Source organism: Ahaetulla prasina, chromosome 2, assembly GCF_028640845.1.
Source record: "Ahaetulla prasina isolate Xishuangbanna chromosome 2, ASM2864084v1, whole genome shotgun sequence".
NCBI lineage: Eukaryota > Metazoa > Chordata > Lepidosauria > Squamata > Colubridae > Ahaetulla > Ahaetulla prasina.
In genome coordinates this window covers 57,508,410-57,536,233 of record NC_080540.1, presented here as the reverse complement: position 1 = coordinate 57,536,233, position 27,824 = coordinate 57,508,410, and the positions used below count along the sequence as shown (strand labels likewise).

Here is a 27,824-nt window from a genome sequence, read left to right as displayed (position 1 = left end):
GCTTCCCACCGACCGGGCCGCGCATGCACGGCAGTAAAACGGAGCGCCTAGAGACGGAGGTGACCGCACAGTTGAGATCCCGCCGGGTAGTCATCTCTGCTTCTTCGGCCTCCGTGGTGGGGGTGGCGGTGGCGGGGTGTGTGTGTGTTAAGCGAGGGCCCCCGCCATGCCGCCTCCGGGTCAAGTCCGCCTCCCAGACCTGGATGCGGTGAAGCTCCGCGTCCGCAGCCTGATCAGCACCCACTGGGTTATGATCTTCAGCAAGAGCTACTGCCCCTTCTGCAGGAAGGTGAGTCGGGGGCTGGGGGGGGGGCAGAGAGAGAGGAAGCAGGGGTTGCCGTGGCAACGGTCCTGCCGGACCAGTCTTGCCGCGTGAGGCCGCCGTTTCGGTTTCCGATATTGTCAGGTTGGTCGGGGCTTCAGCCCCACCACACACACATTCTCACACACAAACTCTCGCTTCCGTTGCAGTTTCCCGTTTCTTCTTGCTCGTGAGCGATTTCTTCTCTCCCCTGGAGGAGTTGTGCAACCTCTTCCGCTGTCTGGAGGAATGGGGTATATATATATATACATACATGGGGGATATATGGGGGATACATATACATATATATGGCGCAGGCTAGGCCCTCCTCGCTGTGGTTTCCCCAATGCTTTCGCGCCAGCAAGTTTGGGCGGGCGGGCCAGCCGGCCGGCCGGCAGGAATGACATAATAGGGCGTCCGGTTAAGGCTCCGAAGTAATAATTTGGCAATGTAAACTTTTGTATAGCGATTGCACTGCAGGCATCAGGCCAGGAGGTCATGAATTCTGGTTCACTTTTAAGGCAATAAGCCAGTTGGGTGACCTTGGGCCAATCATTCTTGAGAGCCACGCAGCATGGGCTTTGTAACACTTGAAACATGGTGGCCAACACTCAAAAAAGGCAGTGTCAAACCACTTTTGAAGTCCCCCCCCCAAAAAAAAACACCTATAGGGTCTTCTTCAGGCAGTGCCCAGGCAATTTTTGGAGACAAAATTGGAGCCCAGATCTAGCTTTGCCTGATCAAGTTTTGTCTAAAGAGCTAATTCATCATTGATCTCAATTGGATCTCAGGTGGAGTCACAGTGCCAGGAGTTCTGAGCCCTTTGTTAAGGAACGTTGTGCCGCGCTGTCTTTGGAAATAAATTTCACTGAAAGGACGTAAAACGTGGCCTTTGACAATTGGGCAAATGTGTGCTCACATGAAATTCCACTTGTATTTACATAGCTTATTTCTCAGGCTTATGCCATATGTTCAGATGTTCAGAAACATTTAAAATATTCAGAGGAGAGAAGGTACAATACTTGTATAATGGAAATTAAAATAATGGTAATTAAATGTGGTTTAAAATATGATAGGATCCAATCTGGGTCAGTTACCAGGACCAGAGGTTTAGTCTTTCAATCATTCTGATGAGAGAGAAGCTCCCTGAGGATAGGCTCCAGCACGAGTCCGAAAGCTTGGGAAACTAAACCATTGATGCCATGACCAAACCAGATTGGATCCTGCAATAATATCCAGGGACATGTATATTTGCCTTTGTTTGTAAAATATGATATATTTTTAATTTTTTCCCTTTAGTGTATCATTTCTGAACTTCCACGTTCAAGTTGTTGGGATAGAGATTTTCTTCATGGAAATATAATTGATTGTGGCTGTAGTTAATGTAAATGTTTAGACAAATAAGTATATGATTAAACAGATTCCAGAGAAACAGATTGATGAAATGAAATGTTGAATCCCTTCTCTGATGTTATTCTGATCTATTGCTGGAAGTGGAGTTTTAATTATTAGCAAACGTATATGATTCCATTAATTTAGTAATTGTTTGTTGCAGGTTTTAATTATGACTAATTTGTAAACTAATACACCATATAAAAGAAATTCTGGAAATTATGAAGAAACAGTTTATTATTGAGTAACACTCCTTTGTACAACACTTGTCTTGTACAACTCTCATTAATATGCTGCACTCTGTTGGGTATCATTGTGGGCCTAGGAAGACATTAATATGATGAGTCATGGTGGAAATTCAACTCTGTGGCAATTAAATACTATCATGATATACTTGACAGGACCTAATGTGAATAAGCATTGACTAGAATATATTAATCTTGCATTATCTCTAAAGAAGTAGAAAATAGGACTGGATAAAGAGAATGAAATTATACAAGGAAAAAACTATAGATTTTAGAAATGTAAACTCAAAAGGGAAGAAATTATACTGAATAAGAAAAATATTAGGTTTAAGAAAGTATAAATAAATCAAAAGGGCACAGAGTTTTTCATGCTTCACTTCTGAATGGCTACATTTAAACTACAGGTGGAACCGGATCAAAATTTAAATACAAATAAGTACAAATTAAAACAACTAAACACAGTTAATCTCATTGTTGTGAAATAACTGTGGGAGGAGCTTTATACTAAAAGATTTCAGGATATGCAGGTGTTTCCCATATCAAAATAGTGGGATGCAGACTTTTTGCTAATATTGACAGTATGAATTCCTTCCTAGATAGGATTCTTATTTGCATGCAGTTTAAAAGATTCTCCACTAGATCTTCCTTATTCATTTAATAACGATATTTTTTTTAAAAAAACCTTTAAAGTGAGGTTTCTTTCTGATGGCTTGATTGGATTAGGAATCAATTCAAATGTTTATTTGGCCGAGTACTAAAAAAATATGGGATTATATTATTACCTTACAAATGTTCCTGAAGGTTTGAAATAAAATCAGTTAAATGTCCTGAATAGATAGGCATGTGTTGAATTCAGAAAGACTTATTTCCAAATCTACTTAAGAAAGTCTAATTGTTTTTATAGTTCTATTTTTGTTGTGTTCATATTTTTCATAATCCAGAAGAAGGGGTATTTATAACAAATCTCCAAAAATAGGTATGGTCATGAATGATTATAGTACAATTCTGTATATGCAGCATTATTATTCTATAATAATAGAAAAGTATAGTGCATACACAGCCCATTTGCTTTACAGAAATGTTATCTGCGTGCAATAAAAGAATTGGGATCCAAAGGCGACGGGGCGGGGGGACCCATTTTCAATAGTTTTCTTTTTATTTATTTATTTATTTATTTATTTATCATTATTCTGGAAGGACCCACAGTCCTGCAGAGAAAATTTTCAGAATGCTGCAGAAGGAATATGAAACTTCCCTTTTCATAGATGGAATATGTAAAATTATAAATATACTTTTGCCATGTTAAAAGATGAATGTGTGGTTAATAATAAGAAACCCATTGTTTATTTGAAACGCTACACATTGGAAAGAAAAAAGACATATCTTAAATTTTGCCATTAAATTTTAAATGTGAAAATATTTAGATATGTATATATTTTTAAATAAAATAACCCATCAAGTCAACTTAATGTTGCAAAATCCTAATTTATCTTCAGAACTTTAGGCATGAGAGCAAACATTTAGATCACTGTAGATTTTAAGGTACTTGAATTGGTTTAGAGTACTTGGAATTCCAAGGCTGTTTTTGAATTAGCATGCTGCTACTTCTAAGAAAATACTGCTTTGGGTACCGTAACATATTTTAAGTGAAATAATTTAGGAATTAATTTGTTATATATCTTTATTTATTGCTATTGTTACTGCTGAATATCAGCTGGTAGGCTAGGTTGTACTGTAGTTTGGGGGTAAGCTTCATATATTTGCTATCACCTTAAGCAACTGCAATGTATAAGTGACCTTTAGGGCTGTGCATGCTTCAAAAATGATTATGAACAAGTGCTTTGAAATTTGTGCATACCGGTATATGAGCTTAGTCCAGTGCTCAAAGCAGTTGAATTTTTTCCCAGGCTTTTGTGGAAGTCAAATAGAATTCAGATAGTTGTACACATGTGCCAGTTTCCAGTGTTTCCCCATTGGGCAAAACCACTTGGAACCACGTTTAAATAAAATGTTTAAAAAGTTAAATTATTTTAAATTATTCTTTAAATTGGGTTCCAATTGGATTCTACTACCCACCCACCCAAAAAAACCCAGTTAAAACTCCTGGTCATATTAGCAGAAGGAATTGCCATTACCCATTAGACCTTGAAGATTATCCAGGAGTACCTGTACAAGACAGAAAAAAGTCATATTAGCAATTAAATTGAAAGAGCTATTATTATAAGGATGTAAGTTTAAGAACTGTTAAATAAGTTATGCAAACACATTTTATGTAGTGAATGGCATTCTTAAAACAGAGGTGGTAAATAAGGTTCACTACATAAACACCAAGCATCAATTTATTCTCATTCCATACATTCAGAGTACCACAGAGTAACACAGTTCTATTTTAAAAGACTTTTTTAATAGGGAGTTGTGTTCTCATTTTCTGTATGTTAAATTACTGAATGGTTGTACTTATATTCAATATAAGTTATATCCGGCAGTTTAAAGTGCAGATATAATTTTCTTCATCTAACATCTGTATTTCATAATCAGTAAAATGAGCATCTCTCAAAGCTTTCGGTATTTTCAAGTGTCAAATTGCTGCCTACCGTTAGCCCTTGAGCTACCACAGTAATTGGGACCAGAACTGCATGATGCCACGTGACTGCATCGCTTAGTGCTGGCAGTCCCAGTTGCTGTTTTAACCTCAGGACCATGCAGGTTGTTAAGTAAGGACCACATATGATTGTGATGTTGTGAGAGCTGGGAGTCTCAGACAAGTAGGCTGGTAAATGAGAGCTATAGGCAGGCAGGCACTGTGGAACATGGACAGTGGTGGGCAGGCAGATGAAAAAGCCGTGGGAATAACTTTTGATCTTCTGCCAGCTTCCCCATTGACTTTGTTTATGGAAAGCCAACAGGGAGGGTCACAAATGGTGTTCATGCAACTGTAATTGTTGTAATTGTGAGCTGGTTTTCAAGTGCCTGAATCGTGATCACATGATTGCGTTGGTGCTGCAATGGCACAGTATTTCAGACCAGTCATAAGTCCCCCATATTCAGTGCCATCGTAACTTAAAAATTGCTGATTGTATCCCAAGGACTTTCTGTATTGCTTATTTCTGAAGAGGTCATGGATGTAAAAGCAATTCTGTACTTCATTGACATCATAGGTTTTTAATATAGTTTACTATTAAGGCATTTTTACAAATTGAAGCAATAAAAGCCCTTTTTTTAACTTAAAACAATTATGTCTTTAAATTAGAAACATTTGCAGAACTTTATTGAACTTTGGATTCATCAGACAAAAGGCAAAATGCAAAAGTATTCTTGTAAAACAGTCAGTTCCTTTATATGAGATGAGAAAGTTGATTTCTTTGAGAGATTGGTTGCTTCAGATAATGAAACAAGTGACATTCAACTATATCATGCAAGAACTTCAGTTTCACCTCCCTTCTGACTCAGAGGAAGATGGAATGTAGTAAATAGTTTTATGGCCAAATTGCTCTATCATTCTGAGATTAACAATCTTTTTATCTGGAATAGTTTTGTTTTTTCTAATATTAGAGTGTGTAATGTCTTTAATAAGCTGTTGCTATGTAAAGTAATTACTAATTTTATTTTAGAATTAACCAAGGGCTTTAATTAGAATTTAGTGGCAACATCTCACAGCTAGAACATTCACAATATTCTTTTCCCTTCAAATCCTCTTCTCTCCTCTAAAAAGCCACACTCTTTCCTGCATAGTAGTTTCTATCCTTAGTCCTCATCTTCACTGATTTTGCTTATGGGAAACTGGCACAAAGTGTTAGAAATCACAATCACGTGACCACAGCTATGATGTTGTTGTAGTGGCCGCAACTTTGCAAATGCACCTGATGTGAAGATCCTTGGAATTTCAATTACAAGGGTGAAATGGGCTCATGGTTGTGTACATAATTTTTTTAAGTTAGCAGATTTTAGGTACCTTCATTCAAAAATTGTTGTTCTATGATGCACGATCTGGACTAATTGAAGGTCACAAACAGACACAAGACTTTTAGTAGTATATAGATAACTGGAAGATGATCTAGCAGAATATTATTGTTTGAATGTGGCCTTAGATTAAATTGCTATGGGGGACAAACAATATTTTATGGGTACAAAAAAAGGCATTGTTTATCCTAGAAAAGTGCTAGCATCAGTAAAAAAGGTGGATTTGAAGTTTTCTTAGAACAGAATGTAACCCCAGAAGAGCTGAGTTATCTCATAGTAAGAACCTCCCATATTGTTATCAGATTCCTGTAATAAAGGTTTTGTTATAATTTACTCTGCTTTTGTAAGTCTTACATATCATTTAAAGAAGGTGTATAATCTGTAACCTTGTGACCCTCAGGGCTCTTTTGCATTCTTCTGGCAAGGAGCCCAGTAATCACTGTAGTTGTACATGAAAATAAAGGATGCTTTGTTGCATCTGTTTCCAAATGCTTTGGTTCCTTATTTAAGGGAGCATTTTCCCCACACTTTTAAATGGCTATGTGTATTTTTTTTTAAAAGCTAATGATTTTGTGTACAAATTGTTTATTTTTATACATATATAAATACACACACACACACACGATCAAAACTGGCATCCCTATGTACAGTATATTTTAAGCAATACTGTAGGCTGCCATTAATTGTTTATTTTAAATGCTTGCTTAATCTAAAGAGCAGCATTGTTCCAAGAGGAGCATAAATTCTAGTTTTATGTCTTTTCCTATTTCCTTATAGAATTTATTTTTTACAGGTGAAAGATCTCTTTCATACTCTGGGAGTAGAATATAGTGCTCTGGAGCTTGACAAGATCGGTAAGGATAACATCAATCTCTATATATAATTCAAACTTCCTCCAACTAGAATGTGTAATAAAATGCCACAACTTTTCAAGACCTTGTTTTGAACAAATAACTCTTATAATTCATACTGAAGCTTTTTGTTAATTTATTTCGTGTCTGGAATTATACAGTTCCTCCTTCTTCCTAACATATTCCCGTACGTGCAGGGTCCTCTTTTCAGATCATTGAACACCATTTTGCATGGTTAGCTGCGTCTCCAGCCTGTGGTTTGCATATCTTTGTTGATGGTGTCTTGTCATCTCTGTTTTGGGCACCCTCAAGGTTGCCAGCCATTGACTTCTAGTAGTCGGTAGGCAGTCTTGGCAACAGTGGAAGATGCTGCTCTCAGGACATGTCCATACCAGCAGAGCTGGCCTTCTCTCACTTTCTCTATAATTGGTGCCATACCAAAATGTTGTTGAATGGTGTCATTTGTGATGTGGTCAGGAAGGGAGATGCCCAATAACCAACAGAACATTTGCATTTCCACAGCATGGGGATAGCAGTTATATAGTCCCTCTCCTCCTCCTCCTCCCCCCCCCCGCAAAAGTGAGTATGTTGCTTGATAATTTGTTATAAAATAACCTCAACTAGAGTCACTCCCAAATAGTACCTGTGGACAGTTATTTTGTGCCTATCAGGTTCCCTGCTTGTTCCTTTAAGTAACTGAGACTGGAATACTGCTGATAAGAATTATGATTTTTAGCACATACCTGGCACATTTTTGTAAATTTTGCTGTGTTGAGTAGGTTACTCAAAATGTTTAGATTAGGTTTGTTTTAAGAGCTATCGGAATAAAAAACAATTTGCAGATAACAGGTAAATTATCTTTATTACTGTATCATATATTCAGACTAAACCAAATATTTTGATTTGTTTCTTTTATATGTTGTATACTACACAATATAACAAATTATTTTATCGCATTTTTCTAAAAGATTATCTAAAAATGTTTTTCAAATACAGTGTATTACAGTTTGACTTACAGCTCTCTCGATATATATTTTCAGTGTAAAATAAAATAATGCACTTGCCATAAGGACTTGACTGAAAAATACCCAATGCTTTGAGGAAATGCTTTCTTCATAAGCTAAAATTTCTGTCCTATGTTGCAATATGTTTATGGTATTTCTGTTTAGCTCTTCATCTTTTGTTTGGTGGTATCTGTTTAAGTCTCGGGTGTTAATGTATATATTAATTGAGAAACCAGCCAGATGGGATAAACAAGTTCTGTCTTCTGTATAAATGTCGGATGTGGTAACTAAGTTGGAGGCTGTACAGAAAACTTTTAATCTCCATCTCTGCATTCCTAGATTTTGAATTCTGCAAGAAAGATTTTTATCTGTTAACTTATTTGTGTTTTAGTTAGCATCCAAAAAGTGATTGATTCTAAAATTAGTATGTTGCAGAACAGCTCACTCCTAAAAACAACTTTACTGTATAAATCTGGAGATGGAATATTAAATAGGAATTTTTAATTCCTAATAAATTTATAGTGCAAGAAAATACTTCTTAAGAAAATGATTCGCCCTGATTCTTCTATAGAAAGCTGACTCAGAAGAAAAGTTGTAGGAAGGTCTGAATCTTTCTTTTCCACCTATCTTCCTTGTTTAGTTGAAAATTTGGTAAAGATTTTGAGATACTTTGTTTCCATTATATTTTATATGAATTGTGTTTTGCCTTATCTGAACCTTAGTAAAACTGATTAATTATATCTGCTTTCATTTTATCAAGCCAGTTTGAAACTGGGGCTTAAAGGTTTTTAATTGTTTGGGTTACTAGACATACCAGTAACTGGGCTTTTTGAAACCAAGTTCAGAAAGTTATTTATATTTTAAAGGTACATATAAGTAGTTATAACTCCTTGCTATTTGTAGGAACTGTTTTTTAGGAACTTTTATGAGCTCAGAAGCATTTTTAAAAGTAAAAATGAGTGATGATTTTATTCTAGTTTTCCCTCCTTCTCCTTTTTTTTTTAAATTACAAAGATCCAAAACTATGTTTTAAAAATCTGGAGAGTTTGACAGTTATAGTATCAAGGGTGGAATTGGTATATAAATCCTTTAACATTGTTTTGGGAATCAGTGATAATAAAGCTGTCTTGTGCTTTTACTAGCTATTGTTGAGAATAACTATAATATATGAAACAAAATTAGCCCAAGGTGGAATTGTCTGTCCTTTTTATGACTAAACTGTATGAGAATAATAATACTATTTTTTTTAGATTTGCAGCATTTAAATGCTACAAGTCTGAAGTCTCAAAGCTGTTTTTTCAAAATGCACCTAGACTTTTTCCCTGAGGAAGACGTTCGCTTCTTTTCCAAGAAGCTTCATCGGTTCTGGCAGGATGGTGGGGCGATGAAAGGATTAGCTCTGACAGGACTATGTAGAAGTAATCCTTCCAACACTCCTACCATTCTGCCAGAACCAATGAAGCCTCTTGGATGTGAAGTGAAACATCTAAAGGGGGAAAGAAGTCCAGTTATCTTTTTAAAAGGCACCTTTGAGACAATTATGACTGGATGACTGAGCATCTCCACAGAAATTTACAAGTCTGAAAGACTTTTTTATTAGTAGAGTTTTAAAACATATTTCAATTTAGATTAACCAATTTTTAATGTTGTATCTTCAGTGAATAAACATTTTTATTAATTCTTTCAAGTCTTATTTTGTAATAGACATGGATATTTTAATTTGAGAAGCCTTACTACTTGAATGGATCTTAACAGGCTGTATAGTGCTCTTTATGCTGCATAGCAAATCAATGAACTTTACTATTATAAATAATATTTTCCCTTTGATTAATTCTAGATGATGGGCCTATTATCCAGGAAGTATTACTAGAACTGACGAGCCAAAGGACTGTCCCCAATGTGTTTATAAATGGAAACCATATTGGTGGATGTGATCAAACTTTTCAAGTAATCTTCAACTTCCTTCTCTTATATATGAAAATAACTCTTAACTCACATTTTAAGCAGTTCCTCAGTAGATTACTTTCACAAATTCTGGTTATTATTGAAATGAATTAATGTAAAGAATAGCCTGCTCACTTATAATAAGTTGTGTGCATACAACATATTCTTTTTTTTTTGTAGATTGAGAATATAGTCTTAGCTTTTCCTAATATTATCTTTTTGTGTTGTTATTCTCTAAAGCTACAGACTACATTAATTGCTTTAAAATGAATTTTCCAGTTCTAGTTTTTATTATCTTTTAAAGCTGAAGAAAGCATTGATATTTAGTATGGTTGCTGACCTGGTTAGTTGCATTCTGTTAGCTAAACAAATCTTGAGGATCAGCATCAAGATTTATCTAGTGTCCTTCTGCTCATAGAAGTTGAGTTTATATGGATATAAAGGGAATGAAGGCAATTTTCAGGTTTCTTTTTCTACTAAGACCCGCCTTCACTTTTCCAGAGGATCATCTGACTTCTGAAGGGGAAATTGTAAAAGTCCCTTTCATTTCCAGAAATATTCATGGGATCAAACAGCCAGTCCCAAAAGGAAGAAACCCATTAGATATAATCTAACAGTTATGCATTTGAAGTTTAAGAAAACTAATAAAAGATTCATCCTTTTTTAATAAGCCATGTTTTTATTGCAGGCTTACCACGATGGCACATTGCAGAACCTTTTAGGGAATAAAAAGGGTGAAGAGATGGAATCATATGATTATGACCTAATTATTATTGGTGGTGGTTCTGGTGGACTTGCTTGTTCCAAGGTATGTACTCAATGTTACTTCTGTGTTTTAGTTTTTTAAAATCCTGATTTATCCTGCTGGTTATGATTGATTGATCGATAGACAGACTGACTGACTGACTGACTGACTGACTGACTGACTGACTGACTTCATCAGTATTTCATATGGATGTTGAACCAAGAGGCAAACCAATTTGCTTACATCATAGTGTTAAAGAAGCTCTTAGGGAGATAGAGTGAAGCGAGAATCCTGCATAGAGTTCTACACATAAATTTCACCAAATACTATGAAACATGTACCCTAGCCACTACACATCAGCTTTTGCAGCAAGTGGATACAGATACTCATGTATTGGCCTTTTTTGACTAGGTGATTTTCATATTGAACTAAGATTTTCCTCAGTCCTATCCATCATGAAAATTTTAACAATTCAAAGTTATAGATATTGCAAACTTTGCAAACTAGGGGCCTCTGTGGCTCAGACTGCTAATGCAGTCTGTTATTAACAGCAGCTGCCTGCAATTACTACAGGTTCTAGTCCCACCAGGACCAAGGTTGACTCAGCCTTCCATCCTTTATAAGGTAGGTAAAATGAGGACCCAGATTGTTGGGGGCAATAAGTTGACTTTGTATATAAATATACAAATAGGATGAAGACTATTGCTAACATAGTGTAAGCTGCCCTGAGCCTTCGGAGAAGGGCGGGATATAAATGCAATTTTTTTTAAAAAAAACTCTTTCCCAAGCCCCAAGTAGTGTGGTGCTACTTCATTGTCATGATAGTGAATGTTCCTGGGAAGGATGAGTGAAGAGTGCTGGAAATGTATCCCAAGAGCAGTCATGTGAATGTGAACGACACTCCATCTGCTCAGGTAAAGTAAGTAGTCGCCTATATTGGGCATCAGGAATAACGAAAGAGGCTGGAGGTAGAATATCACTTTACTGATCATGGCAAAGGATTCATTTCACACTGCTCAGGAGATGGCAGTGACAAATCACTCCTATATTTTATCAAGGAGACTACAATTAATATTGGAGACAACTCCTGAGAATTCCACGAATAGCTAAGAAAACAAAACAGAACAAAAGTAATAGAACAAATCAAACCCAGAGTTCTCACTCAGCTCCAAAATGACCAGGTTCAAATTATTACAGTGTAAACACCACTTGAGAAATATATGATGCTGGGAAAGGTTAAACAAATGAGAAAAAGACAATAAGCAGCAGCAAGGTGGATGGATTTAATTACAGCAGTGATGGGTGCACTGTTGGAAGACTGGAAGGACAAGATTTGGGACAGATACGGAAAAATTCTATATGGTCACTATGAGTCAATACGGACTTGATAGCACATAATCAATATTGCAAAAACTGGCTTATGCTTTCTAAGCTCCAGTATGTATTGTTCATGCATAAATTAATCCATTTTTTTTCTTTTAAAAAATTGACCCTTTGTACTTTTCTGTATTTCTTGGAGGCCATGGGGGAAAATAAAAATGTATACCTGTGAGAATGAAAATGAATAGAAGAAATGCAAAAAACATCATAGTTGCCTAGGACACCTTAGAAAATTAGCCTTTTGGGAGCGATAGGCCTTTTCCTAATTCCTAGTTATTTTAATCCTTTTGTAATGCTAATTAATGTTCTCTCTTTTCTTCCTCACAACATTGTCTTATGTCCATTTTTCTTTTTTGCTTGAAGCAGGGTGAAAAATGTCTATACATTTTCTTATGTATTGTATGTGAGAGAAAGTTTTATATATAAAGTTGAGGATAAATTAATTTCATAAATGGATTCGTTATATGTAACTAGGTGGCTTGCAAAGTAATAAAAAGTTAATATAAAACAACAAAAATTAAGAGGGATTAAATAAAGATTAAAAATCTTTAAAATTAAGAAGTATGTGTTCAAAATCTTGTTATTCTGAGGATATTGTTCCAGCCATTCTAGAGATGATCCAGCAGTCTTCCAGAAATTAACCCTCAAACCTGAAAGCTATTTACAATGTTCTAGGTACCCAAACCATTTGCAGAGGATTAACTCCCCACAACAAAACCCTCAGGACCACCCCAGAATGTTCTGGAGTTTCCCAGAATGTTCTCTTCCCAACAAGAAAAGTATCTGCCTGAAAGTACACTGCAAAAAAGGAGATGATCATGACAAACACCACTTTATGTACCTAATTGAATTAATGATTTTTAAATCTTTATTTAATCCCTCTTAATTGTAATTGTTTTATATTATCTTTTTATTACTTTTTAAGCAGCTTAGAGTCAATTCAGCAGTGAAATGGACAGCATATAAATTTATTAATACATATATACTCTTAACATATACATACCCATATACACAAGTGTGTAACTTGCATATGTTTATAGAGAAGGGGAAATCTCCAGGATTGGTTTTGACTAAATTTAATAATTCAAGGTTAATAACGTAAGGAAACAGCACTGCACAGAACTTCTTTCTGTATATATTCTATTTCTGTTTAATTCTATTTATCATCCTTTTAATAAATCTGATACATGCTAAAGTAACTTCTGAAATCATACGTTTGGCATTTTATTTTAATTAGTGACTATTGTTAACATGTTGTAACTCTTAAATTCTGTAGTTTAAGTCATAATCTATTCTGCTTATCATTTGTTCTTTTCAGGAAGCTGCCACCTTAGGGAAGAAGGTCATGGTTTTAGACTACGTTGTGCCAACACCATTGGGTACTACATGGGGTATGTTTCATGCTTGCATTAACTTTATTAATGCCATGTATTGCTTAACTTGCTGACATTCCTGATTCTGTTTATTCTAAACGGTTCAGTAAAATTACTGTGTCTAATGAGTTCACAAATGTATGCTTCTTCGAAAAACCGTTAGCATATTTCAATTCTTTTTCAAGCCCATTTCTATATTTATATATATAATTACATAAAGCAGTTACTCATATAACTATTGTTATTTAAAAACATTTTCTACAAATCTGGAAAAAGTTTTTTTCCCAGATGCATTAAATCTACTTGGATAGGCACTTTGCATGTGGATATATTTGATATGCTTTGACTTTCTCCTGCAATGTCACTTCCTGATTATGTATTATGTCACATATTTATATGCTAAATGGCCTGAACATTTTTACAATATTATTATTCTTGCTGTTATTACATAAATTTATGTGTGCACATACCTATAAGTCTCTTTCCTGGCGATTACATGGATAAGGCAATATTTTTTGGGGGATGTGTTTTGCTATTGCATTTTTCTTGCAAAAAAGTGTCTGGCCAAACTTTACCATTGAGCTTTGTCCTTAATAAAGCAGTTTTAGAATCCAGTCTCTGGGTCCAACTCAGTGTTTTTAACTGCTAGAGCAAATAAGCTTTCCATATAAGTGGTATTAATTATAGTTTGGTATAAACTGTTGTAAAGAAGAAATTCTTGTTTGCTTGTTTACAATAGAAAAATATGATCAGAACTGAGTATAGGTGAATTTTTATTATTCTATCATATTTAAGCCATACATTGTGTTTTCACTCATGCTTAAGTGCTCGAATTAATTATACCATTCTGCTGTTACTTTTTTCCAAGGTCCTGCCCTTTGGAATAACATTCCCCCAAAAGATTGTATTGCCTAGACCCATGATGGCTAATCTTTTCTGGATTGAGTGCCCAAAGCGCACCCAAACCCCCAAAATGCAATGTGCGCACAGCCCCGTATTGTGTGCGCTCTGCCCCCCCACGCATGCACGGCAGAGACCCAAAGACCAGCTGGCCCTACACATGTGCAGCGGAGCTGAACTGGTGCGACAGCTCACGTGCCCACAGAGAGGGCGCTGTGTGCTATCTCTGGCATGCATGCCATTGCTTCGCCATCATGGGCCTAGGCCCTCCTGGGATCTAAAATAACCACTATTTTTCATTCCCCTATAAGTACATTAAAAGTTGTATTTAAATATTGTGCTAGGAAAATATTACTATCGTCTTACTCATGCAACATTTTAGTATCATCATGGAACTCATACAATAAACTGTTGACCTCATAGATGCTTCTTATTTGTTGAGAGTTGGATTCTAATCTTACTGGGAAGGAATAAAACAATATTTTTACAGCCATAAAACTACTAATGTTATGGTCTATCCATAGTTATCTCAGTTCATACTTACATCTTAATCTCAGTTCATACTTACATCTTCTAGGCCCATAGTCAAGTCTGGTATATGGTGTTATTTTTACCTAATTATAAAAAGAAAAAAATAGGTGTAGAAAAAAGTAAGAATATAGTAAAGAAAAAAAAGAAATATATAAAGAAACTAGCTGGACGCCTGTGCTTCTCTACAAAACTATATGCTTGGGCTTGATAAATTGACACTTATAGCCTGAAACTTAATGTAGAATGTGTAACTCCATAGTATCCAACTGGCAGTTGGAACAGAGGGGGAGAGGAAATAGAATGTCCCGGTCCACAGCATCCATTGGTATTCATCTGGCTAGCATCCTGTCACTGTGTGAGAGAGTTGAGGGGTATTTGGAAACTCCAACAGTTTTTGTTGTGTGAGGAAGAAGGAGACAGGAAGGAGGCTGGGTGTTGTTTAACTCAACTGTTCTGTAGTAAAGCTGCTTGCTGCTGTGAAAGTAAAACTGAAACTGAAACTACTCTCCTCTGTTTGTGTTTTGCATTTGGAACAGTTTTCTTTTCAGGTTGGGAGGGGGAGTAGAACTCCTTAGCATCAGAGTGTGTTAATAATAATATAGGAAATACTAATGCTGTGATGGTCATTTTGAAAAATCCTTTCTTAGTGAGTACCTAGAAGCCAAGAGAAACATATGTGGCAAAATTCAAGTTTGTAGGCTTTACAGTTCTGGAGATTTCGTGATTACTGCATGACTGGTTTTTGCTTTTATATATATAGATGACTTCCCTCCTTTAACATGATAATATTATTACCATGTTAAAATGCAGCTAGGATACATAAACATGGCTATGCATTAACAATAACGTTTCTTAAATACTTGTAATGTTAAACAAAACAATTAAAATTGCACTTTCCATTTCAGGGCTTGGTGGTACTTGCGTAAATGTTGGCTGCATTCCTAAAAAGTTGATGCATCAGGCAGCTTTATTAGGTCAGGCACTGCAAGATTCAAGAAAGTTTGGCTGGGAATATGATCAGCAAGGTTTGTGAACGTATTTATCTGGCAAGCTAAGAACTCATGGTGATGCTAGGATGTAACATTTTGCAAATAATGTAAAACTAAGTTTGTCTCTTCATTGAATATTTTCAAACTTGGCAATCTGATGTGAATAGACTTGTTCTGTACATTGCCTCTTAAAAAACAATGAATATTTCTTATCATTCATATGCATGTATATGTGTGTATTTTTTTTCCCTTTCAATAGTATCTATTTATGAAAGACTGCCTGGACTAGTCCCTGAAGTTTTCTTTGTAAAGTTTTTCAAAAGGTATATTAGCTATCCATGAATACAGGTAGTCCTATCATATGGCCACAGGATCTGGCCATTGTTACTTCAAATCTGGATTATAAGGTCCCAATAAGTAACTGGTCATATATAGAGAACTAGTGTGTGTTGAGAGAGACAAACAAATAGTTGTTCGTGTATTCAATATGATATTATTGTTTTCTTATTTCTAAAGCATTTGGATTTTAAATATTTTCCAATTAAATATTGCACTGTACTTGTACAAGCTCGCTATAAGTTATATGGATTAATCTGTTTGCATACCGTTTTACCTGTGATTCTTGTGTCTTTTTTCAGTTAAACACAATTGGGAAACCATGGTTGAAGGAATTCAAAATTACATAGGGTCTTTGAATTGGGGATATCGGGTGGCTTTACGTGAGAAGACTGTGACATACCTCAATGCGTATGGAGAATTTATTGGACCACATAAAATCAAGGTACTTGCAGAAATTTACATAAGTTTTAACCTTCCCAAATTGGCTGAATCTACAGGGTGTACCAAATGCCAGGGCCCATAAATAATTTATCACATAAATTACATTAAATGTTTAGACTGGTTGCCATCTATTTCTAAACATATTCATTTGATGCATGATATTTGAATATTCCTAAGTACAGTAACATTTTCTTTGAAAACCAAAAAAATCATGAAACATTGAAATTGGCGTATGGAGTCTGACTTTTGGTACAACCTTATGTTTAATACTAGTGTAAAAAGTCAATTAAATGGGTCAAAATGAATGTGGGTCAGAAAAAACTTGAAATTTGTTAACCTTGCTTGCAGTTGCAGACTACATTTATCTTAAATTCACTCAAAAGACATTGATCAATAGATACATGAACATATTCTAATCAGTTTTGGAGGCACTTGTAGAGAATAGGTACAAAGTTTTAACTGGAGCTTTGCTAAAAGGAAAATAGTTTTAAGGTTTTTATATCTACCATTTATATTTATTTGCAAATTGATATTACATTATGCAATTTTCATTGCTGATTTTATTATGTGCATTTGAATGAGATGTGTTTCTGACTGCATTAAATTGAAACTACATTTGGTTATAAATATTGAAGTAAAGATCAGTTTTTAAAAATGCAAGTATCTGATTATGTTGCTGTTGCTGTGCTTTGCATGTTAATGTTACATTCTGTTTTTATTACTTGAGTTTTATTACTATAAGTTTGAGTGGTGAACCTCCATATACAAGTAATGTAAAGTAGTGAGAATTCAAAGAGACTTTCTATGCACTTGAAGAAAATGAAAAAGGACATTTAAATTTGAAATGAAGGTTGTGATCTAGTCCATTAAAACTCTTATTGGACTAAGACCATTTTAGGCATTGTTTCAATAAAGAATAATACTTATGGTAACCAAAACCAACTAAGTAGTTCTAAAACTGTAATTAGAATAAGCTTGAAACCCATTAGATAGCATGCAATTAAATAAAAATGTTTTGAATGCATGTGAAGAGAGAGATTAATACTACTTTCCTATGTTAGTAAGAACACTTTGATTTTTCAAATGCATGTTTTTAAAATTAGGATAATAAAATTAATTTCTATATCGATTCCCTTATTTGTTTACAATTTCTGTTTCTCTTTGTCTTCTATAAACAAAATGGCTCTATACATAATGAAAAAATATTCCAAGTTTAAAATCAAACAGGACTATTCAAAATATTCCATCATAACATAATTCACATTGCAATTAAACTCTAAACTTCTCAAATGTCCCATCTTAAGTAACACTGAAGGAGTTAAAACAAGTACCTTATGTCAGTCTTTTTTGTTCAAGTGTAACAAAAATAAGTATGGTGCCTGTCTCCTTCTTACAAAAAACTTGGTTAAGAAAGTGACTTTTTAATATAAAATTTACATATTTTTAAATCCCTGTCAGAAAGAGTTGAAGCAATATTTAATTCACAATTAAGGATTTACATCCATATATGGACAACATAGCAACATCAACAATACTTATTTAGTTGTTGTCTAGAGGTGTATAGAGAATTTGTGCATGTAGTGTATGTGTCAGGTCCACCATCTTTGGCTTGGCGCCACACTTGTATTCTGTAGTCAAAGAACGGGGGGGGGGGCGGGGAGAGGAGAGATGGAGGGAACAAATGGACAATAAACCTGTATGCATTTTTGTGTGGGGGAATTCGGGAAGGGAGATGAAAGCTGAAGAAAAGCAGATCAACATAGAACCAGTTGGTGCCAAGGCATCTTCAAGGCCATTTGCCCTGAGTGTGGAAAGGAACCAGCCCAAACACGTCAGCATTCGCAAAACATCCCAGCATTGGCTTGGTTTAGATTTTCATAGGCGGAGGGATGGGACTGAAGGAAATAGTTTTGTATTGTTGCATGGGGAACTCGGATTCCGCCTGACTTTACTGCAACCAGCATCTCTTAGTATAAGTACCTTTCACTTCCACCAATTGGAGTTGAGGGCTTTTCTTCCCTAAGGGATCAGACTGTGGCAGCTCTGACACTATGACTACCTGCCTGCAAATCTCATCAGAAATAAAGCAGCAACAGTTTTTTTTGTTTTTTTTTAGTAAAAAAGTTTTATTTTTACAATCATGTCAAACAATTCATTCAATGTACAGTTATATACATTTAATCGGGCCTGCCCAGTCACCACCCCCCTTTTTAACACTCCCCTCTTCTACCTTCTTTTACTATCCTGGTAAAAGATGTAGATAAGAGAAGGAGAGGAAGGTTTAGATAGTAAAGGATGTAGATAAGAGAAGGAGAGGAAGGTTTGGATAGTAAAAGCAGCAACAGTTTTTTCTGTGTCATCCATTGATGATTAATTGTGTGCCATCACTCACTGTAGACTCTTAGCAACCACATAGATTGACAGTCTGATCTTAATCTACTCTTTTAGGTTTTCCAGCTGTGCATTCATTGCCACAGGAGCTGAGATCTGCCATCTTGCTTCTGTTTGTCCCTTCTCTTTCCTTTACTTTTCCCATCATTAAAGCTTTTTCTGAGAGCTAGGTCTTCACATTATGATCCAAAGTAGGATAGTTTGTATGTAAGTCAGAACAAAATAAAACGATCAACTTAAGCACAAAATATAGCAACCTTTGAATGTTGTATGAATGTATATGCTGCTGGAAATAGCTTTTGGAAAATATTTCATGTTTAAAAGGATAGTAGATGTGATGCTGTGATTCATTTTACTAGGCAATCAACAGAAAAGGACAAGAAACTTTCTATACAGCACAGACATTTGTGATTGCTACTGGAGAAAGACCGCGATATTTGGGTATCCCAGGAGATAAAGAATATTGTATCACGAGGTTAGTTGAAATGAAATCATTACTTTTTTGGTTTGTTGTACAGAATATTGGACAGAATAATTTACACCAATATTTTTTCTTTTCAGCGATGACCTCTTCTCCCTCCCCTATTGCCCTGGAAGGACTCTAGTTGTGGGAGCCTCTTATGTAGCTTTGGAATGTGCAGGATTTCTTACTAGCCTTGGTTTGGATGTCACTGTTATGGTACGCTCAATTCTTCTTCGTGGCTTTGATCAAGAAATGGCAGAGAAAGCAGGTGCCTACATGGAAACACATGGAGTAAAATTCATCAGAAAGTTTGTTCCTATTGAGGCAAGTATTCTTCAGTGTAAGGTTTTTTTCTTTCTTTCCAGGATTGGGTGATATAAGCATAAACAAATGGTTTAATTTGGAATGGCTAAAAAACAAATCAGAATAAAGACTATAGCAATACAGTATGCTGTAGGTTTTTTGTTCATTCTTCTTCCATGCAGATTATAAAGCTGGAGGATGGCATGCCCGGAAAACTCAAAGTAATTGCAAAATCCACTGAAGGATCACAAGTGATTGAAGGAGAATATAACACTGTAAGACACTTTTGCATTTTTTGTGCATATGGTTGGTAAATCTTAGAGTTTAGCACTAGCTTGCCATTGCAGTTTTTGCAAAAATCATTGAACTTTTGTTTTTGGATTGCTCCTTTTGATTTAATTGCTAACATCTATCCATTAATAATGTTAAAAAAATGAATTATACTAACACTTTTGAATTTGTTTTGTAGCAAAATCTATTTTGCTTTTAAACAAAACTGCTTTTGAGTATGCAAAAGACTTCTTATATAGGACTGCCACACTATATTTCAAACATGATTTCTTTTATTTAGGTTTTGATAGCTGTTGGCCGTGATGCTTGCACCAGGACTATTGGCTTGGATAAAATTGGTGTGAAAATGAATGAAAAGTAAATATTTGAACTGTTTTACTTCCTGAAAACCTACTCATGTTTCAAATTCTATTAAAAAAACACGAGAATACCTTCCACAGGTTTACTTAGAAGTCCTGAATTATAAGGTTAACTACTGAATCTTAAACATTGTGATCGTAATTAGTTTTAGATTAGTTCAGATTATGATTGAATGCTTGCAGGTTTTTTTCCCAGTAATGAAAATGCACAACTGTTTTCAATTTTGAGATTTTTCATATTTTTTATTTTACTGATTTTAGATGAGTATTATGAATGAAGTAGAAGACCCCACTTCCTTAAATTAATTTTCAATTTGTTGTAGACAAACGCTGAAATTATTTACTTTGGAAACATTTTATTATTTGCTTGAACATATTAAGCATAAATCTTTAGATAAATTGTGTGTGAGAGTGGGGGAAGGTGCAGTTATGTAATGGAGCTGTGATTTTCAGTTGTTATCTTTTTCTTTCATAACAAGTAATGGGAAGATACCTGTGACTGATGAAGAACAAACCAATGTACCTTACGTCTATGCAATTGGGGATATTTTGGAAGGAAAGCTGGAACTTACACCAGTTGCCATACAGGCAGGCAAGCTATTAGCTCGCAGACTTTTTGGAGGAAGTTCTGTAAAGGTAAATGTATATTCTTAGTCATAGTAGACAAAGACATTTAAGTTAGGCAAAAGGCTGGCAATCTTATATTCAGGAGCTTGAAATTTCCATTAGCTATTGCACTGGATTTTAGTATAAAACTTAATAATTTTGGTGGAAAGTACAACCAATCCATCTATTGATTCTAAATTTAGTTGAAATGCAGTACATCAGCCACTGTTTTTTCAAAAATTTATTTTATTTATTTATTTGAATAAAATCTAACACAGGACCTATATAGTACTGTATAAATTCTTATGAGAATAGAACTGGAGGAAGTCTATGTTTTAAGCTACTCCAGTAATAACATTCAGAATTCAAATTAAATTGTATTGTGATATCAAGCCACCATGTTCAGAAACAAATAGTCAAAAAGCTAAACATTGCAGTCTCTCAATTTAAGATTTGCAATGATTAAAAATACTAACAATGATTATAATATTTTGCTTTAGAAATCATCTATTTTTAAAGTAAAATAGCAAAATTTGGCAGCACATGTAACGTAGTATTTATTATCAATTTTTTTAAAAAATACATTAAAAAATTACATTAAAAACTTCTGTCTGATCTAGCATCACTGCTAAACAAGGAAAAAATAAGCTTGGATAATATCTCAACTTTTTCTCTTCCATAAAGTTTAAATATGTATGCATACCCTTTACCTAATATCCCAAAAAGGGTTGAAAATTGTTGTTGTTTTTACTACAGAGTAGACCACTATCTATACATTTGGTTTTGAAGTATTTAGGGTAGAATACAATTGTTGGCTTCTTTGCTATTTTTCTTACATGTTTGAGACCTATTTTGTCCTTCTACTTTTAGTGTGATTATGTTAATGTGCCAACTACAGTGTTTACACCTTTGGAATATGGTTGTTGTGGCTTCCCCGAAGAAAAAGCTATTGAACTATTTGGACAAGAAAATATAGAGGTACACTTGAAACTTCTTATTTGAAAAACTTTACATAAAAGAACATGTATAACACATTGCCAGTCATGTAATCCATCATACTTTTTAATTAGCGAGTGTAAAACTGTATGATCTGATGTAATGTGACATAAATTCTATCATTGATGGAAATATACAGGTAGTCCTCGACTTATGACCACAACTCAGCCCAAAATTTCTGTTGCTAAGCAAGACAGTTCATAAGTGAGTTTTGCCCCATTTTATGACTGTCTTGCCACAGTTGTCAAATTAATACCTTCAGATATGTTAGTAATACAGTCATTAAGTGAATCTGGTTTCCCCATTGGTTGCAAAAGATGATCACATGAGCCTGGAACATTGTAACTGTCATAAATCCATGTCATTACCAAGCATCTGAATTTTGATCACGTGACTATGGGATGCTGCAACAGTCATAAGTGTGAAAAATGGTCATAAGTGACTTTTTTCAGTGCTCATGTAACTTGGCGAACAATCACTGAAAGAACGGTTGTAAATCAAAAGTCGACCTATATATTACAACAGATCATCCAGTTTTACACAAGCTAACTATTTGAATCTGCATTACATAAGCTGACTATTTAAATCTGCTTTACATACTGGGTATTTCCCCCACTGCCTAAAACGTTCAGCATTCCATGTCCTTTTGATTCAGTGCTCCTACAGTAAAATGTTTTGAGCCAATAATTTCCAGTTTGATTGCTTCTTGGATCAACAAAATCCAGTAATGGAATTCACAGGGGAATTTTTTTTCCTAGATACCTTTATCAAAGCATATCTCATTACTAGTGTCTGCAAATGGTTATCCATAATAATTCAATTATTATTTAAACAATCTTGAAAACCTGATGATTCATAGTTTATTTCTGCGACCCGCTGCAGGAGTTCCTTTCCTCGCATGTAGAGGAGCTGCCTGCCCTCCTTTGCCAGGTAGTTCTTTTGCTCCATCCACTTAATGACCACAAATGGGAGAGCCAAGATTGCAGTTACTGAGTGAAGCAATTACATGGGCATCTTGCCTAACAACCATTTCATTCAACCATCAATATTCCAGTACCAATTGTGGTTGTCATTGATGACTAGCTGTATTGGATCCCAGTGTCATTCAGCAAGAAAGTATATATGACAACTGAAAACTAATCAAGGCAGAATCAATCTAAAAATAAGTAGAAATTTCCTGGCAGTTAGAATTAACCAGGGGAACAGCTTGCCTTCAGAGAATGTGTGTGCTTCATTATTGGAGGTTTTTAAGAAGAGATTTGAGTAGAGAGATTTGTCTGAAATGGTATAGGGTGTCCTGCTTGAGTAGAGGGTTGGACTAGAATGCCTCCAAGGCCCCTTCCAACACTGTTTTTCTGTTAAAGATGTGATGAGAGAAACAACGTAGTATTGAAGATCATGCCAAGAAGACATTGTAATCTATTAAAAAACTAAAGTATCCAAAATAGTGGAGTTGTGTTTTTTTTTCCAGAATGAGACCACTGCAATCATCATTTTCATAAAATAAAAGCAGAAGACTTCATGCTTTCATTTCATAGTTTAGACTTCTGCTGTGCAGACCTCTAGCTTTAGTCAGCAAATGCCCTATGTCAAACACATAGATTAAAAAAAAACATTATATAACAGCCGAAATTTGTTTTTCTTCAGGTATATCACACTTACTTCTGGCCACTTGAATGGACAATACCAAATAGAGACAACAATACCTGTTATGCAAAAATAATCTGCAATAAGCTTAATGATGTATGTATTTTGCGCTAAAATAATTTTTTATGTTCGTATCTTCAGAAATGAATGTTATGTGTACTGCTCTATTGATATGTACAATAACCTTGAAATATTTGCTGTAGGTTGGATACTTAAACAGAAGGGTTCTTTCAAAGGCCTGAGATCTAGTAGAAGTGATTGTTAAATTAAGTTTTGCTACCTCCCATTATTCTGAAGCAGTTTTTCCATTGGGGAAGTAAAGTAAAGTAAAGTAAAACATGATATCAGACAATTTCAATGTTTATTTTATTAGTAGTATCATATGTAGAATTTCATTCTTTTTCCAATACCCTATCCAAATCCATCTAATTGCTTTGAAATACCATTATATATAAAGCTGTTAATATATATATCTTTGTAGACCTTAATAAACACATCTATGTAGACTTTTATTACTTTAGAATTGATCTTACTTGTTCCAGTTTTTTTGAGGGAGCAGATTAAAAGTTAAATGTTTATATTATTTTCAACAAGATTTAAGGGCTAACTTATGGAATTTGATCATCATTCTTTAGTGGAGTAGTAGTAGAAAGGGAGAAAAAATGAAGTAACTGATATCTATTCTTGTCTCTTCCTCTACCTCACGCTTCCTAATTATAGAACCGTGTGATTGGATTACATGTACTTGGACCTAATGCTGGGGAAATAACCCAGGGTTTTGGGGCAGCAATGAAATGTGGTATCACAAAAGAATTACTTGATGAAACAATTGGCATACATCCAACTTGTGCAGAGGTAATAATTATAGCGTTTTTAAAATATTGCTTAAAAGATGTTGCATATATACACCCTATTGTTTTCTAGAACAATAGTAATCATTTCAGGTTGAATTACTTGCTGTTTAAGTGTCAGGTAAACCAGATAGAAATCACAACCAGATGAATTAATGCCATTTCATTGTAAAGCTGTATTTGACAGTATCTTGCAAATCTTGAAAGTTCAACCCTCCCCCCACAATCTCTTTTACAACTAGGGATTGTCTTTTGCCCTGCCAACTACAACCTCAGTTGTAAATTATGCTCTCTCTTCCCTGACTATTTCCTTGGCAGCTCTTCAACTTCTTTCCCACATGCCATTATATTAGGAAACAAGATACTATAGTGCATTAATCTTAAACAAGAGTAGTTTTTTAAGGAAAGGAAACTCGGCTTAATACAGGTAGTCCTTGACTTATGATCACAACTGTGTCCAAAATTTCTGTTGTTAAGTGAGGCATCTGTTAAGTGAGTTTTGTCCCATTTTACAACCTTTCTTGACACAGTTATTAAGTGAATTGCTGTAGTTGTTCAATTAGTAACACGGCTGTTAAGTGAATCTGGCTTCCCCATTGAGGTTGCAAAAGTGGCCAGATGACCCTGAGACACTGCAACCATAATAAATATGAGTCAGTTGCCAAGTCAAGAACTACCTGTATTAATAGCAAGAGAATATTCATTCCATACATGGCATAGGGCCGGGTTACTTACGGGACCGTCTGCTGCTACCAAATACCTCTCACCGACCCGTGCGCTCTCACAGAGAGGGACTCCTCAGGGTGCCGTCGCCCAGACAGTGCCGGCTGGCGACACCCAGGGGAAGGGTCTTTTCTGTGGGGGCTCCCACCCTCTGGAACGAACTTCCCCCAGGACTCCGCCAACTTCCTGACCTTCGAACCTTTCGCCGCGAGCTTAAGACACATCTATTTATCTGCGCAGGACTGGACTAGATTTTAAATTTAATTGGTTTTAATGGGGATTTTATTATTTGTATTGTCATTTTAATTATTCGGCCATTTGTAATAAGTTTTTTAATGGATGTTTTATTTTGTATTTATTTGTATATTTTTATCTGGCTGTGAACCGCCCTGAGTCCCTAGGGAGATAGGGAGGTATAAAAATACGAAAAAATAAATAAATAAATAAATAATTCTCCCACATATAGATGCTGTTTTTTAATTTAGCATTTTTAGAGCTTCCTTCTAGTTACATTGAATCAGTGGAGACATTAAGGAGTAAGATATGGATATCCATGTTTCTGTTCAAATATATTTCTATATAATTGAAAACTTTTTATATGCTTTGTTGTTAGGATTTTAATCTAGTTCTGCGATTTCATTCTCTTACAGGTATTCACTACAATGGGAATTACCAAAGCTTCAGGAAAAGATATCAGTCAGAGTGGTTGCTGAGGTTAAGCCCTGCTGTTTAAACTATTTTCTGATGGGCCACTTACCTATTGGAAGTTTCATAATGCATACCAAATACACGGGTAAATAAGTAATATGTGATTGTAGTATTTTAATACTACAGGTGATGCATTTCTGAAACTTTTATAAAAGATGGTGGTCTTTGCCAGAAATAGTCAAACAGCAGGGTGAACAGTAATCCCAACATGATTAGAATGGCACGCAAGTGTATTTTTGAAGTTATAGCTCTGAACCTCATCTGGAGGCGAGTCATGGCTGATGATTTCTATATCAGTTGGGAAAACCTATTCGTCCAGGCAAACAAGTAGAAAAATTTCTTTCAGAGAAACTTCTGTATTGCACAGGTGAAATTTTTCAGTTGTAGTGGTTTTGTATGAACACTCAGGCACAGTTGAATGTATGGTCGATATAAATTTTGCTAGCATCCCGTTAACTTCATTCAGACACTAGTGCATTTTGTTACTTGTTAATATGAATGCTATGGTTTGTTTGCATTTTTTAAATAAATATTCCAGTTCATTTATCAGAAATCTGTTAATGCATTGTATTCCCCTGGGCATTAAAGTTCCAACGACATGAAATGTAGTATGTGTTTTTTAAAAATAAAATCCCTATAATTCTAGTTATCAGAAAAAGCAATGTTAACACATGAAATTATATTTACTAATTTTGGGGAACATTTACTATTTTGGCATTTCTTTTTTAAAAAATTCCTCCATCTCCCATATTTATCTATTCTAAAATATTCCCAAATAAAATTGAAACCATCTGTTTATGATGTTTTCTGTTTATGCAGTAAGCAAATAATTTCAGCCATAGAATTGAAATGTATTTGGTTAGGTTGCTACTTTGTAAGTACATTGTCTCTACTTTGCCATAGCAGTGACAATTAGGTTTTGTGCTTTGTGAAATTCCTATTACAGTAAATAGTTTTAATCTGCGGAGATCTCCTTGGCAATCCTCTACTTGGGATAGCTTGAGGAGGTTAGGCTTATGTATTCAAATATGTATGTTCTAAATGCTTCAATTCAAAAATTGTATTGCATAGAGTTTTAAACTATGATGCATCATGGAAGAGAAGTTCCAATAAGCAATGTTATGTATGTAAATTGTTACATTCATTAAAGAATGCAGCTTTTGCTAAAATAAGTATGCATTTGTATTCTTCAAAACTAAAAACGTTTGGTGCTAGGAGGGATTTAGATGTCTTTTTTTTTTTTTTACCATGGCGTATACAGTAGGATTTTCTCTTCTGCCTGAGGAGGGGTGCAGGGATCTGGGCAGTGATATTCAGATATAATTAGAATGGATGGGGCTGAAAATGATTTCACTTTCATGTTGAGGAGGAAGTTTTAAATTATATGCATTTGAAATTGCAAATATTAATTTTGCAGTGATTTAAGATACCAGTTTTGTCTCTTAAACCCCAGATGGAAAAATCAGCCCAGCATTGGAGGGGGGGTGTTCTACATTACTATATTTATAATAAGTGTCTTATATATCTATTCAAGGCACCAGTGTTGTTACTTAACAACCCCAGTATAGAAAAGACCAAAACCTTCAGCCCTTCTCCAGCTTAAAATGGGTGTTAGGAGTTTCTGGTTGCCTTCTCCATTCTCACCCCCATTGAATCATAACTGTTGTATATTCTCAAGAGTTTCTCAGGAATGTGCTAATATTTCAGATATGTATCCACTTCTTTCTTGAGATACTCCATTCAGATTTTCTTTATTAATCATTACAATGCTTATGGGCAGGTATAGTATTTTACCCATCTTCCACATTCCATAGGGAATGAAGGCTCTGTGCCTCACCCAAACAAATCCCCCATGCCTGATTCTGCTTTTTTCCCCTCATGTTTGTCCTTACTTTCTCATATCTAGTTCAAGCTCTCCAACCACTGGATAAAAACAATCTTTCATCAGTAGCTAATTAGAACAACTCAACTGTTCTACAATTTGATATTTTGAAATTAGTTTTAGAGCTGGGTATTTTTGAAAGGGGTTACTCTTAGGAGAGATGGACTATCTGTTTCTAATGTAACCCTACTTAAAAAATTAATTCCTCC

The 27,824-nt window shown here is 35.1% G+C and overlaps 1 protein-coding gene across 1 annotated transcript; it reads left to right on the top strand.

The window, feature by feature from the left end:
• On the top strand, positions 1-26,911 carry TXNRD3 (thioredoxin reductase 3). The gene is made up of 16 exons (XM_058170022.1): positions 1-289; positions 6,692-6,752; positions 9,591-9,700; positions 10,386-10,505; positions 13,141-13,213; positions 15,532-15,651; positions 16,254-16,396; positions 19,146-19,261; positions 19,348-19,573; positions 19,735-19,827; positions 20,124-20,200; positions 20,682-20,838; positions 21,679-21,786; positions 23,452-23,547; positions 24,172-24,306; positions 25,676-26,911. The coding sequence occupies exons 1-16, from the start codon at positions 167-169 to the stop codon at positions 25,736-25,738; spliced, it is 1,821 nt and encodes a 606-aa protein (XP_058026005.1). The 5' UTR covers positions 1-166; the 3' UTR covers positions 25,739-26,911.
• Positions 26,912-27,824: the final 913 nt, after the last annotated feature.